This window comes from Schistocerca americana, chromosome 8 (assembly GCF_021461395.2).
Source record: "Schistocerca americana isolate TAMUIC-IGC-003095 chromosome 8, iqSchAmer2.1, whole genome shotgun sequence".
Classification (NCBI taxonomy): Eukaryota; Metazoa; Arthropoda; class Insecta; order Orthoptera; family Acrididae; genus Schistocerca; species Schistocerca americana.
This window is the reverse complement of record NC_060126.1, coordinates 220,802,753-220,814,884: the sequence shown is the minus strand read 5'-3', so window position 1 is coordinate 220,814,884 and position 12,132 is coordinate 220,802,753. Positions and strand designations below refer to the sequence as shown.

The 12,132-nt window shown below is 44.2% G+C and overlaps 1 protein-coding gene across 1 annotated transcript in view; it reads left to right on the top strand.

Moving 5' to 3' along the window:
- LOC124545684 overlaps positions 1 to 12,132 on the top strand; it is a 150,899-nt gene that overhangs the window by 53,713 nt on the left and 85,054 nt on the right. The window contains exon 5 of the mRNA XM_047124631.1: positions 788 to 1,126. Within this exon, the coding sequence (XP_046980587.1) occupies positions 788 to 1,126 (339 nt within the window). The remainder of the gene's footprint in view (positions 1 to 787; positions 1,127 to 12,132) is intronic.

Sequence of the window (12,132 nt, the reverse complement as noted above, 5' to 3'; positions counted from 1 at the left end):
TCATCTTAAAATTTAGAGTAAATTGTCTCGACGTCTATCTAGGTGAAAATGGAGTTAGGTGTAATGAAAATTAAAACTCCAAAAGTAGGTGAAATAAGATATATTTAATGTTTTACACGAAGGTCTGTGTCTGTTTAATTGCGTTAATCAAGCAATGTCTATTTGGAAGTGACGAGCATATTAGTAATTTATTCTGTGAAATCGTGGTAAGCGTAATATTTTGGTAGTTACAAAACGTAAAGAATACGTTTTTGAGAGATATTTTCACAGTAGAATATGTAGACAGTGTTGTACTGCGATGCCGTATGCAGACGTCACTTGACGATGAGAGTTAAGCCGAAACAGCACTGTCGTGTAAAATATCAAATATTTTACATTATTGCACGTAGTATTGGAGCTTTCATGTTCTGTATGTCTTACAATGACGCATACTATGCTGCGGACCCAACGAATGTAAAACATCTCAGATGATTCAGTCAGTAGGCCGGCAGGTGTGGCCGTGCGGTTGTAGGCACTTCAGTCTCGAACCGCGTGCCCGCTACGGTCGCAGGTTCGAATCCTACCTCGGGCATGGATGTGAGTGGTGTCCTTAGGTTAGTTAGGTTCAAGTAGTTCTAAGTTCTAGGGGCTGATGACCACAGATGTTAAGTCCCATAGTGCTCAGAGCCTTAGAAACCACCTTGTATAACAAGAACAAGAGCACAGTTAAAACTGACAATTCGCGGTACATCTACTGCGATTATTCGGCATTCTCGAGACACTCTTTATTCCTACGATCGGTGTGCAGGCTGTGAGGGTGGCGGGCCTGGTGACGACGCTGGTGAGCGTGACCGGGGGCAGTGGCGGCGGAGCCACCGCGGCGGCGACGGGCCTGCCGGGGGCGGTGGGGGCGGGTGCCATGTCCCGCGGCCTGCCTCCGGGGGCGGCGGCCGGCGAGAAGCTCGGGGGCGGCGCGCTGGCCGAGAGCCGGCGCATGCGCAACTACCTGCAGCGCGTGGAGCGCGAGGGCGTGCAGCGCGTCAAGATGTTCCTCGTCATCACGGCCGCCTACGTCGTCTTCTGGGGGCCGCTCTTCCTCGTCACGCTCGTCCACCGGCCCGCGCTCGGCTCGCAGCTCGGCTACGAGGTGAGCCCACACGCTCTGCTCTGCCCTGCTCTGCTCCTTCCACAAGTCCCACTTTCTCTCTCTCTCTCTCTACCTGCCCGCTTTTCTAGAGCAAAAATGTATGCACAGAAATATGGCTTGTGTAGTACGTTTCATGATTTACAGACTTGTTTACTGTCGTCAACGTGTATTCCCCGAAACAATGGTAACTGGGGCAACAAACGGCAGAAATAATATGAGTGAATAAATTGTTCTCGGATTTCCAGCGGCATCTAGCGGCTGAAATGTCACGAGCATTTGATCAAGCACTTACAGGTATTTCGTTGCCTTTCCTGAACACCGAATCACTAAAGTCACGACGTTCTCGCAATCTACTGTTCGCCCGCTGCAGATTTATGAGGTTGTACCGTGTGAGTTTAACTATATGCATAAAAGAGCGATCTCTGGCAATCCACCTTGACACAGAAACCGGCGTTCACCTCGTCGTGTCAGGGCATCCTTTGAAAAGCCAACAATCGGTGTTACCTTATACTAGGCAATAGAACAAAAATAATACTGAGTGAGTGACAATAGACATAGACACAGAAACCCAAATAATGTAATATCCGCATGCCCCCTGTTGTATCAAGTCATCCCTTAAAGTGCCAACGATCGATGTCATCTTGTCCTTGGCGTTGGAAGAAAAATAATACCATGGCAGTTTAACTGTACGCGAAACACGTGCGATATGTGAAAATCCGCATAGACAGAAAAACCCAGAGAATGTAATATCCGCCTGCCCCTCTCGTCCTCCTTCCCCCCCCCCCCCCACCCCCACCCCTGTAATATCAACTCACACCTTAAAGAGCAAACGATCAGTATTATCCCTGGAACTGTGAGACTCAATCTTTAGAGACGATAGAAGTGTTTTGGAAGATTCCTTACGAGAACTTTCGAGGTCACTGGCATTGTCGGCTTGAAGTGCAAAGCATTGTTGACCTGCTATTACGGATAGCCTTTATTTTCTTTCATAAAAACGAAAGGAAACAAACTTATCTGAGATTTTCAAGTTCTTCTCGTGAGTGCTCCTTACCAGCAAATGCATATACCCTGCTTACAAGCGTATTTAGGACCCCATTGATTGGCGCGGGATTGATACAGCTGACCGCTCGCAAGTACCGATCCCTTTGTTTTGACATCCAAAGGACATCATCTCCAAGGGTAATTTCACATGTCAAACGCTGCTACTATGCGTTTATCTTCTAAGAGGTATTCTCTGTTACTAACGATCATTTTATATAGGACTGATACGGGCATAGTACAATTTCTGAACTGTGACCCGATGAGAACCGTGAACGCTATACTTCTCGGGAAAGCTACACTATGTGATCAAAAGTATCCGGACACCTGGCTGAAATGACTTACAAGTTCGTGGCGCCCTAGATCGGTAATGGTGGAATTCAATATGGTGTTGGCCCATCGTTAGCCTTGATGCCAGCTCCACTCTCGCAGGCATACATTCAGTCAGATGCTGGAAGGTTTCATGAGGAATGGGAGCGTACTCTTCACGGAGTGCTACACTGAGGAGAGGTACCGATGTCTGTCGGTGAGACCGAGCACATAGTCGGCGTTCCAAAACATTTCAGTGGTGTTCTATAGGATTCAGGTCAGGACTCTGTGTAGGCCAGTCAATTACAGGGATGTTATTGTCGTGTAACCACTCCGCCATAGGCCGTGCATTATGCACAGATTCTCGATCATGTTGAAAGATGCAGTCGCCATCTCCAAATTGCTCTTCGACAGTGGGAAGGAAGAAGGTGCTTAAAACATTAATGTAGGCCTGTGCTGTGATAGTGCCTCGCAAAGCAACACGGGGTGTAAGTCCCCTCTCTGAAACACACGACCGCATCATAACACCACCGCCTCGCAATTTTACTGTTGGCACTACACACGCTGGCAGATGACGTTCACCGGGTATTTTCCATACACACACCCTGCCATCGGATCGCCACATTGTGTACCGTAATTCGTTACTCCACACAACGTTTCTCCACTGTCCAATCGTCCAATGTTTACACTTCTTCCACTAAGCGAAGAGTCATTTGGCATTTACCGGCGTGATGTGTGGCTTGTGAGCAGCTGCTCGACCATGAAATCGAAGTTTTCTCACCTCCCGCCTGTCATAGTACTTGCAGTGGATCCTGGTGCAGTTTGGAACTGCTGTGTGATGGTCTGGATAGATGTCTGCCTATTGCACATTACGACGATCTTCGTCGGCTGTCTCTGTCGGTCAACAGATGAGGTCGGCCTGTATGCTTTTGTGTTGTACGTGTCCCTCCACGTTTCCACTTCACTGTCACATCGGAAACAGTGGACCTAGGGATGTTTAGAAGTGTGGAAAAGTCGCGTACGGACGTGACACCCAATCACCTGACTACCTTCGAAGTCCGTGAGTTCCGCAGAGCGCCACATTCTGCTCTCTCACGATGTCTAATGACTACTGAGATCGGTGATATGGAGTACCTGGCAGTATGTGGCAGCACAATGCACCTAATACGAAAAACGTATATTTTGGGTGTGGCCGGATACTTTTGACCACATAGTGTATACTGTGCATGTATCACACAGAATCTATGATTTAAGCCTTTTCATTTTACAGTTTGTTACCATGGTTTATCGTAGAAAAACGTGCAAGAAGGACGTATGTCATGCGCTGCAAATATATTTCTTACATTAGAATAGTAACAGCGTTGCATTTCACATGACTAATAGGTCAGAAACTGAAGCGAGCTAAGAGCCATGTAGCCTTAGAAGTGCATGTGTTTATATTCCGTCTTACAAATATCCTTCTGGTACTCATCTCAGACACTAGAACAATACTTTAGAATACCGTAGTTGATTTATGTAAAATGCTTCAAACTCCATCCGTCTGGAGCTACATCATGCATAAAAACCACCCATTTCTTAATGTTCTTAACTGGCTGCTATTGAATCACAACACTTTCAAATCAACTACTATTCTCCTATAAGGGGTACTAACCTCCTCGACACGAGCGGATCTGGAGAAATCTTGTGCACTTGGTTGGGTGCGGACTCGACAAGCTCCATTTATTCATGAGAGGTGGAATGTAGCTGGTCAGTTGCAGATTAAATCGGTAAGGGTGCTGCAGGGTGGGTTGGTCAATGACAGTGAGAGGAGCTCTTTCAATCTCTATCCTAAGAATACGAGAATGCCCTGTCACTCCCATCCACGTATGGAAAGATCACAGGTTATGCTCTATGCTTGAGGTGCTGGTCTGGTATACTTCGTGGTGTATATGTTCGAGAATTAACAATAAATGGATGTACTGAACAGTCATCTATCTACATTCATTATATGTACGACTGTCTGATGGTCGATAGCTATATGCAAGATGTAGAGGTGGTGATTTTGTAGGGCACAAGATACGATTTGCGCGTTTATTAAGTCAAAGTGGTAAGTGGTGACATATAGCCTTGGTGGAGATCGGTGTCACACTGAAGTAATCAAGCTTTTGTCGTTAGCGGTAGAGCAGTGTAACTGAGGAACTGTGTTGCGGTATTTTTAGACCTGTTTGCAAGGTTTAACTATCAGTGCAAAATGGCGATCTGTACAAAATATTTTTGCCACTGAAAGTCTCATCTGCAGAAAGAAATGGCGGATAGTGCTTCCACACTGGCAGCATCAATAATTTGGGGGATAAATTAAGTAAGAGCCACTCAGAATGTTCCATTCATTCACAAGACAGCCTTTGTGCTGGGGCATAGGAGCCTCTGCATAGCAGTTAGAACATTTACCCTTTTGGAGGCGTTTGTTGAAAGCATGACGTCACGATTTTCAGGAAGTGTAACACGTGATGGAGAAGGTGCCTCGATCGGACCATCAAGAAGAATGCATTCGGTGTTATTCTGGGCTACATTCGGAAACAGGTCCTGTTAGGACAAGAATTTCCATGCAGACAAGCTGAGACATCGCAAAAGCTCCCACAAGAATAAATGCGACCGTTAACTATTTCTGCGACACTTTACGATTTCGGAGAGGGAGACTTAGCTCTTATTTACATATACTTGTGACGTCAGTATTACATTGACAACCTTGTTGCTGCGCCTGCGAGGGTGAGTCGCTGTGCAAACATCTCGCTCAACATTCGATCTGCAGCTATGAAAGCCATGTCAGCCACGGTGGGTAGGTAAACTTGTCATGGCCTGAGGCGTTTCGCATGTGATACAGGCTGTCCCGTTAGGATCACTAGCAAGAATTGATCCTCTGTTATTCTAGGATGCGTTACAAAAGATTTCTGTAGGGTATCCAGAAGGGCACTTGGCTGTTATTTACATAGGCATGATACATCAGTATAACACTGCCCCTGCATGGGTGAGTTGATAGGGAAACATCTCTCAGCTACATGTGATCGTGCCAGCAACGGTTCCTGGGTAAACATGTGCATGCAACCAGAGGCATCTTGCATGTGGAACGGACTGGATCAGTGTAAGCGCACCACCTCAGTGTGAGCACATTGGGGACTCTGTATGGAACAGTTTGCTGATATGTCAGGGTCGAATGTCTGAACGATAGTTCTAAAGCCTTTTTACGTGCAATGAGAGTAAACTGCATTATTTTTGGCTGTTTAAGCGTTGTGAGCGTGTTTGCAGAGTGTTGTACATGCATTATTTTTGACAATTTTATGTGCAGCGAACGTGTCTGGGGGTTAGTGTACTGCACTGGTTTGTCAACAGGTCTGTATGCTGTGCAATGAATTATTTCGACAGTTTACAGTTTATGAGAGTGTATGCAGAGCGTTTTATATGCCTTGTTTTGGCAATTTAGGAGTTGTTTTCGTATCTGCCCATCAGTGTACTGGATTATTTCGATGATTTAGGAATAGATTGCAAATCTGTAGGCTATTTACTGTGACACACAAGGGAGAGTGTTTTGAATCAGCATAATAAATATACTATTTGACATCCAGGCCTAAATAGTGGCCGAGCGGTTAAAGGCGCTACAGTCTGGAACCGCACGACCACTGTGGTCGCAAGTTCGAATCCTGCCTCGGGCATGGATGTGTGTGATGTCCTTAGGTTAGTTAGGTTTAAGTAGTCCTAAGTTCTAGGGGACTTATGACCACAGCAGTTGAGTCCCATAGTGCTCAGAGCCAGCCAGGCCTAAATAAATTGTTCCAAATTGCCACTGAAGAAATAAATAAGAGTACATTCCTTCCTTTCTCCAGCAGCTAGACACAGTGTCAAAATGGTTCAAATGGCTCTGAGCACTATGGGACTTAACTTCTGAGGTTATCAGTCCCCTAGAACTTAGAACTACTTAAACCTAATTAACCTTAGGTCATCACACACATCCATGCCCAAGGCAGGATTCGAACCTAGGACCGTAGCGGTCGCGCGTTTCCAAACTGTAGCGCCTAGAACCGCTCGGCCACCTGGCCGGCGACACAGAGTCCTTCACCTGCCATTTTTGCCCAGACCACAATGGGACCACAGCGCCCTCTGGTGGCAGTACTGTGTACTAGGTTAATAGGACTATGGACTTCATGGTGGACACACAGGATGGAGCTACTGCCTATGAAAACTCAAATAGTTTAAATAAAAAATGCATATAAAATACTTATGTCCATGCTATCCAGCACTGACCCCTCCTCCCACCAATCCGAAGGAAGAGATGGTGGTCGGATGACTTAGGTTAGTGGAGGTAGCCCAAGTGACCTTTTTCTTGCCAAAATTTCAACTTCCCACCATTTTACCATTTTCTATGGTGGGGAAGGGGAGGGGAGGACGTTAGGTTAGTGGAGGTAGCCAAATTGACCTATTTTCCAGCTGTAATTTGAATCTCCCACAATGGCGTCATTGTGACATTGCTATATCTATCGCCGCCATCTTGGATCCGCCATCTTGAATAAATATGGCAACAATGGAGAGTTTGGCAGAACGAAATTTCCCCAACTACTGATGGTTACGTTACAGGAATGTGTATCTGACTTCACAGGCTTTAGAGCATTCGCACAAGCGAGTTGTGCTTGTGTAGTGCCATTGCTATCTCCGTATCATTTGAATTACATTTTCCCTGTTTCCTCATACATTTTAGCTGTTGTAGATATTCGATCTACTATTAACTTCGGTTCGCAGACAGATATCCTCGTAGAAAAACATGTTTTCTTTCACTGGTCGATTCTAATTGTTGCCATCTACACGAAACGGTTCACGCTTAATTGCTGATAGCTTCACAGAGTGGAGTACAGTGGGGTGTGTTTACACTATTTTGTGCTACCGGTGGGTTCAAACAGGACTAAAATATTGCACAGATTATTCGGAAAGTAAAATGGGAGTCCCTCAAGGGAAGGCACGTTCTTTTCGTGGAACATTGTTAAGAAAATTTCTAGAATCGGCATTTCATGATGACTGTAGAACGATTCTACTGCCGCTGACATACAAACATTTCGCGTACAGAGGTTCATAGACAATCGAATTTCTCTCCTTAGATTTGCGAGTGGAACATGAAAGGAAATGATTAGTTGTGGTAAAGGGCTACCTTCTGCCACGCACCGTACATTGGCTTGCGTTCAATGTGTAACTTGTAATCAATTGCTTTCGTAACCTTCTGTACAACACTTTTAATTCTCTCTCTCTCTCTCTCTCTCTCTCTCTCTCTCTCTCTCTCTCTCCCTCCCTCCCTCTCTGTCTCTGTCTCCCTCTCTCTCTCTGTCTCCCTCTCTCTCTCTGCGCGTCTGCGTCGTATTATTCGTCACCGAGCGTCCTCCAGGGGTTCTCAGACTTTTTCTGGTGCGCCCCCTTCCTGAAACACAAATTATTTTGTGTCTTTCCCATCTCTTCCTCTCACCCCACTCCCCCGCCCCCATTTTCTAGCCTTCAACAGAATTCTCATACTTGGCACAAAAGAGAACAGCGACATCTATTTACATATGTCCAACTATTGCAACTATCAGTTACGACAACCACCAGACCAATAACAATAATTAGAGTGTTACCTGCGAGCACACCGAGTTAAACATTTTTCAAATTATGATATATTTGTACTATTCGAAGTGCTGGAGTCTAATAATTAGAAATGATTTATAAGTAAGTAGGGATGTGTATGTAGTTATTCGATCTGAGACGGAAGTGAGCAAATATGTATATTTCACTACACCTCTTTTACAGACTAGTTCACGAGTTAATTAATTAATTAAAGTTTAACGATTTCCACCTACAACCCCTCTCTACTACTTTCTGCGCACCCCGGATGCTCTCCCACCATCCCACCAACCCCCAGTTGGCGCAACCCGCACTTCGAGAATGGCTGATGTAATGAAACGGACTTCTCTTAAATTTCTTGAAGACGTTCGCTGTGGTGTTCAAAATCGTCAAACGGCCTTTGTCAAGTAAGTCCATCATCAGCCACACAAAACCGCGTGGCATTAGTCTTTTTTCTAGCTCGCTTTCTACTGAAGTTTGCTGTTTTTCGAATTCGTCTGACATTATGTCTTACTAACGACGGCTACTGGAAAACTTGTGAACAGCTTAGACGTCTGGCAGAAGTTTTCACGTTTGGAATACAAAGCTAAGTTTCTGAATTATGACGCAAACGTCGTTTTGATACAAGCAATTCATGTGATCGTCTTATATTGGAGCAGACTTATCTTGTAATGCGAGCCGACGTTGTCTCTTGTTTGCTGCAGCCGTTAATTGTTTGGATCATGCAAGAAATCTTAATTTCTCCCCGGTTTCGGCGCCGTAATAGTACGGACCACACCACCGTGTTGCCAATACAACATTAATTTGTTTATCACAACGTAACTAACATCATGGAATATACGTATAACAGATGAAGTCATTGATAATCAGTATTGTCAGGGTATCTATAACTATTTTTAACAAACACTAACCTGCAACAATGCTACTGGTGCCCGAAACATGTCGCCGAATAACCTCCGAATTTTTGTCGATAGAGTTTGGTTCACACTTGTATAATGACGTTAAAGTGAGGTATGAATTTCTGATATAAGTTACGGATTCAATCCGGTCCACCAGCTCGTAGCTTTGTATACGAGACCTTTATGGATAGGAAAGTGTAAGTTGCTTTCACAAAGAGGAACTACTTCGTGAACCAAGAATCGTGGACAATAGGACTGAGGTGAAAGGCTGCTTGTCCAATGGGCGTATTGAGCGGCTTGTACCGAAGACAATACGGCGGCGTAGTTAATGGACTGAGGGGCTTGAGCGATCACGGGCCGGCAATGCACTAGAAACTTCGGCTCAGAGAAGGCCCCAAACAATAGTAAGTAACGCAAACCGGCTTGTGGCAAGATGCATCTATGTTTGATGCACACACAGTTCGTCGTACGGGAAATGGGGGAATTGCCGAAGCTGTACAACCAGAGGTTGAAAATACCGCTACAGTTGTATAGTTCTTCTACTTAGAACACGGCCGGTTTCGTGCTCTCATACACCCATCTTCGGCTGTCACACTGAAAATAGCAAAGAGATGGAAGATTATGTTTACACGCATCAATACACATGAGAAACGAAAGAAAAGATTCCATAAACAAGTTAGTAACAACCGGTCGGGCTAGGTGCTGTAAAACCTAAGTCAATGCCAAAGTGACACGAGACAGTACTACAGGCAACTGCCTGGGTAAAGAAATATGCAAATAATACCAGGACACTTACACACGATGCTGTGACTCCGAACGCCGCGGTGGACGAGTACATGACGCGGTGTGCTACCTGCGAGCGCAGAGCATGCAGTTGCGTACGGGAAGGAGGAAGTTAACTGGTAAACCAGAATGGCAAAAGTATTGCCATCTGTAGACGGGAAGAAGGACGGAGGGAAACTAGCACGGCCGTTCGCAATTCGAATTAGTGTTTTACATTTAAAAGTGTTTTACATTTAAAATGAAAAATGAAAGAAGGAAACATTATATAGAAAACATGCGTGGTAAAGGAACATGTTGAACAGCGCAGTAAAGAAATGTAGTATAACTGACTGGAAGCTGGCGACATAAAATTTGTGTATATACCGTAAAACGCAATGAAACTTCTGCCTCTGCATGAATGGCATCTAAGTTTTTAATTAGTGGGGATATATATGTGACGACGTGGGACAACACACCCCGGTCATCAGTTAAAAGAACATACACATGTGTCACTCCTATTAACAAGCATCTCGCTACTGATCAAAAGGGAAAGCAGCGAAAACTTACAGTCCACACTTTCGGAAACTATACCCATCGAAAAAAGTTTTGCATCACCCCCGTTCCCAGAACTCCTGAAGACAGACGTTCAGGCTACCTGTTTCTCAATAAACAGAACTCATACCTGACAAAATGGCTCCAAGAATCACGGAGGTAGTTCAGCTGATCTTATTAGATGTTGGGTAATGTAAGAGACACAAATTTGGTAATAGTAGTGTAAGTCAGGATCCGGTCCAATACAGGAAGCTCATCCCTCTCATATGGAACACATTTCCGTACCTTACTGTTCAATTCGCAGGTAGAGCCCATGAATGTTGAGTACATTTGTGCCTCCGTTCAAGCCCAGAAATCTTGGACTTTAGCACCATGGTGCTTACGCATACTGCTGGTTGTAAGTGCTACCGTATCGGAAAGTACGGCCTCGGAGATTTAAGAGTGCGTCGCACAACTTTTTTCTTGTAACATCTCCCTCTATTGACTTTGTGGCTGCTCCATTTCGTAATAAAGTCAATGAAGTTTATAACTCGATGCCTAAGTTCCAGTTCAAGTCGGGTTAGCCGCCACTGCTAGGTACCTACAATGCCTATGATAAAAATCTCCAGGAAATTATTGTCCTGTGTTCTACAACATGTATCGTACTCTCGTAATACTGCTAAAACAAAAATAATTTCACACTACGCCGAATTACTGCAAATGTAAATACAATATTTTCAATTTAGTTCACTCTATAAAAGAAACGGCGGACTGATGAAAACAGCATACATTCTGAAAATAACGTCAGAGTCTCTACGCTGAGTAGAATAACAATTTGTAATTTTCCTTTAGACGATAAATCAGTTAACTCGAATAGTTCCAGCTTGGCGCACACAAAACAGGCTCACTCCAAATTGGATACAATACTAAGACTGGCGAACACATTTATAAGATACGTTTCGGCATAGCAACATTAAGATGGGCACACATTGTTCTCCACCTCCACTTAATGTACATCACTCATGTGGGTAAAGTATTCCATGAGACGGGAAATTGGAAAGCGGCTAGGAAGTTCTTAGCTGACGACATGTAACAAATTTTTTTAAAAAAAATTTGACAATTCTTTAATAAAAAAGATTTTTCCGCAGTTGTCGCCACTTTCCCGTCACTCAGCTACAATTTGTAATTAATATTTCTCCTTACTTATATCTGAAATTAATACTTGACCAGGGAATAGCTAAAACATATGCAACTGGACCGTTTAACTTTTTAACCTTTAACAATAACTCGCTGAAAACGATAGTCCGTTAAAATAGCGTCTAAGCTGTAAACTTAAAAAAAAAAAAAAAAAAAAAATCTGCGTAGTTTCTCCACAAGCATCGTCGCTGGGTGGAAGAAAAGTATTGGCAAGCACAGTCCCGAATTAGGTACTGAATAATGTCTCTAAATTAGATGCAGCAGAGTTGGCATTAAACTGCGCCATTCTTCAACTCTGTTAGCACACATTACTGAAACTGACGAAGTGTTCCACTTACGTAGTTTTTCTCTGCTGCGTGAAGCACCTTTTTTGCTAAACATAGTTCGATCAGAATTCTGGTTTATTTTTCTAACTTCAGAAATGTATGATTTTGACAGGTGAATTCTTACGCAACGTAAAGACAGCAACTAGGCACTTTAACAATGGTATTTATTGAAGACAAAGGAAGAGACCCGCTCGTGTAGCACACAGCCTTGCTTCCAAGGCGGGGTGCTCCGCTGGTCGAAGCGGGACTCATAGTTGAATACAATTTTACTACCGTCAATGAGATTCCAGTACGAAGACGTAGCTGGAGACACTCTGGACAGAGGTGGAAT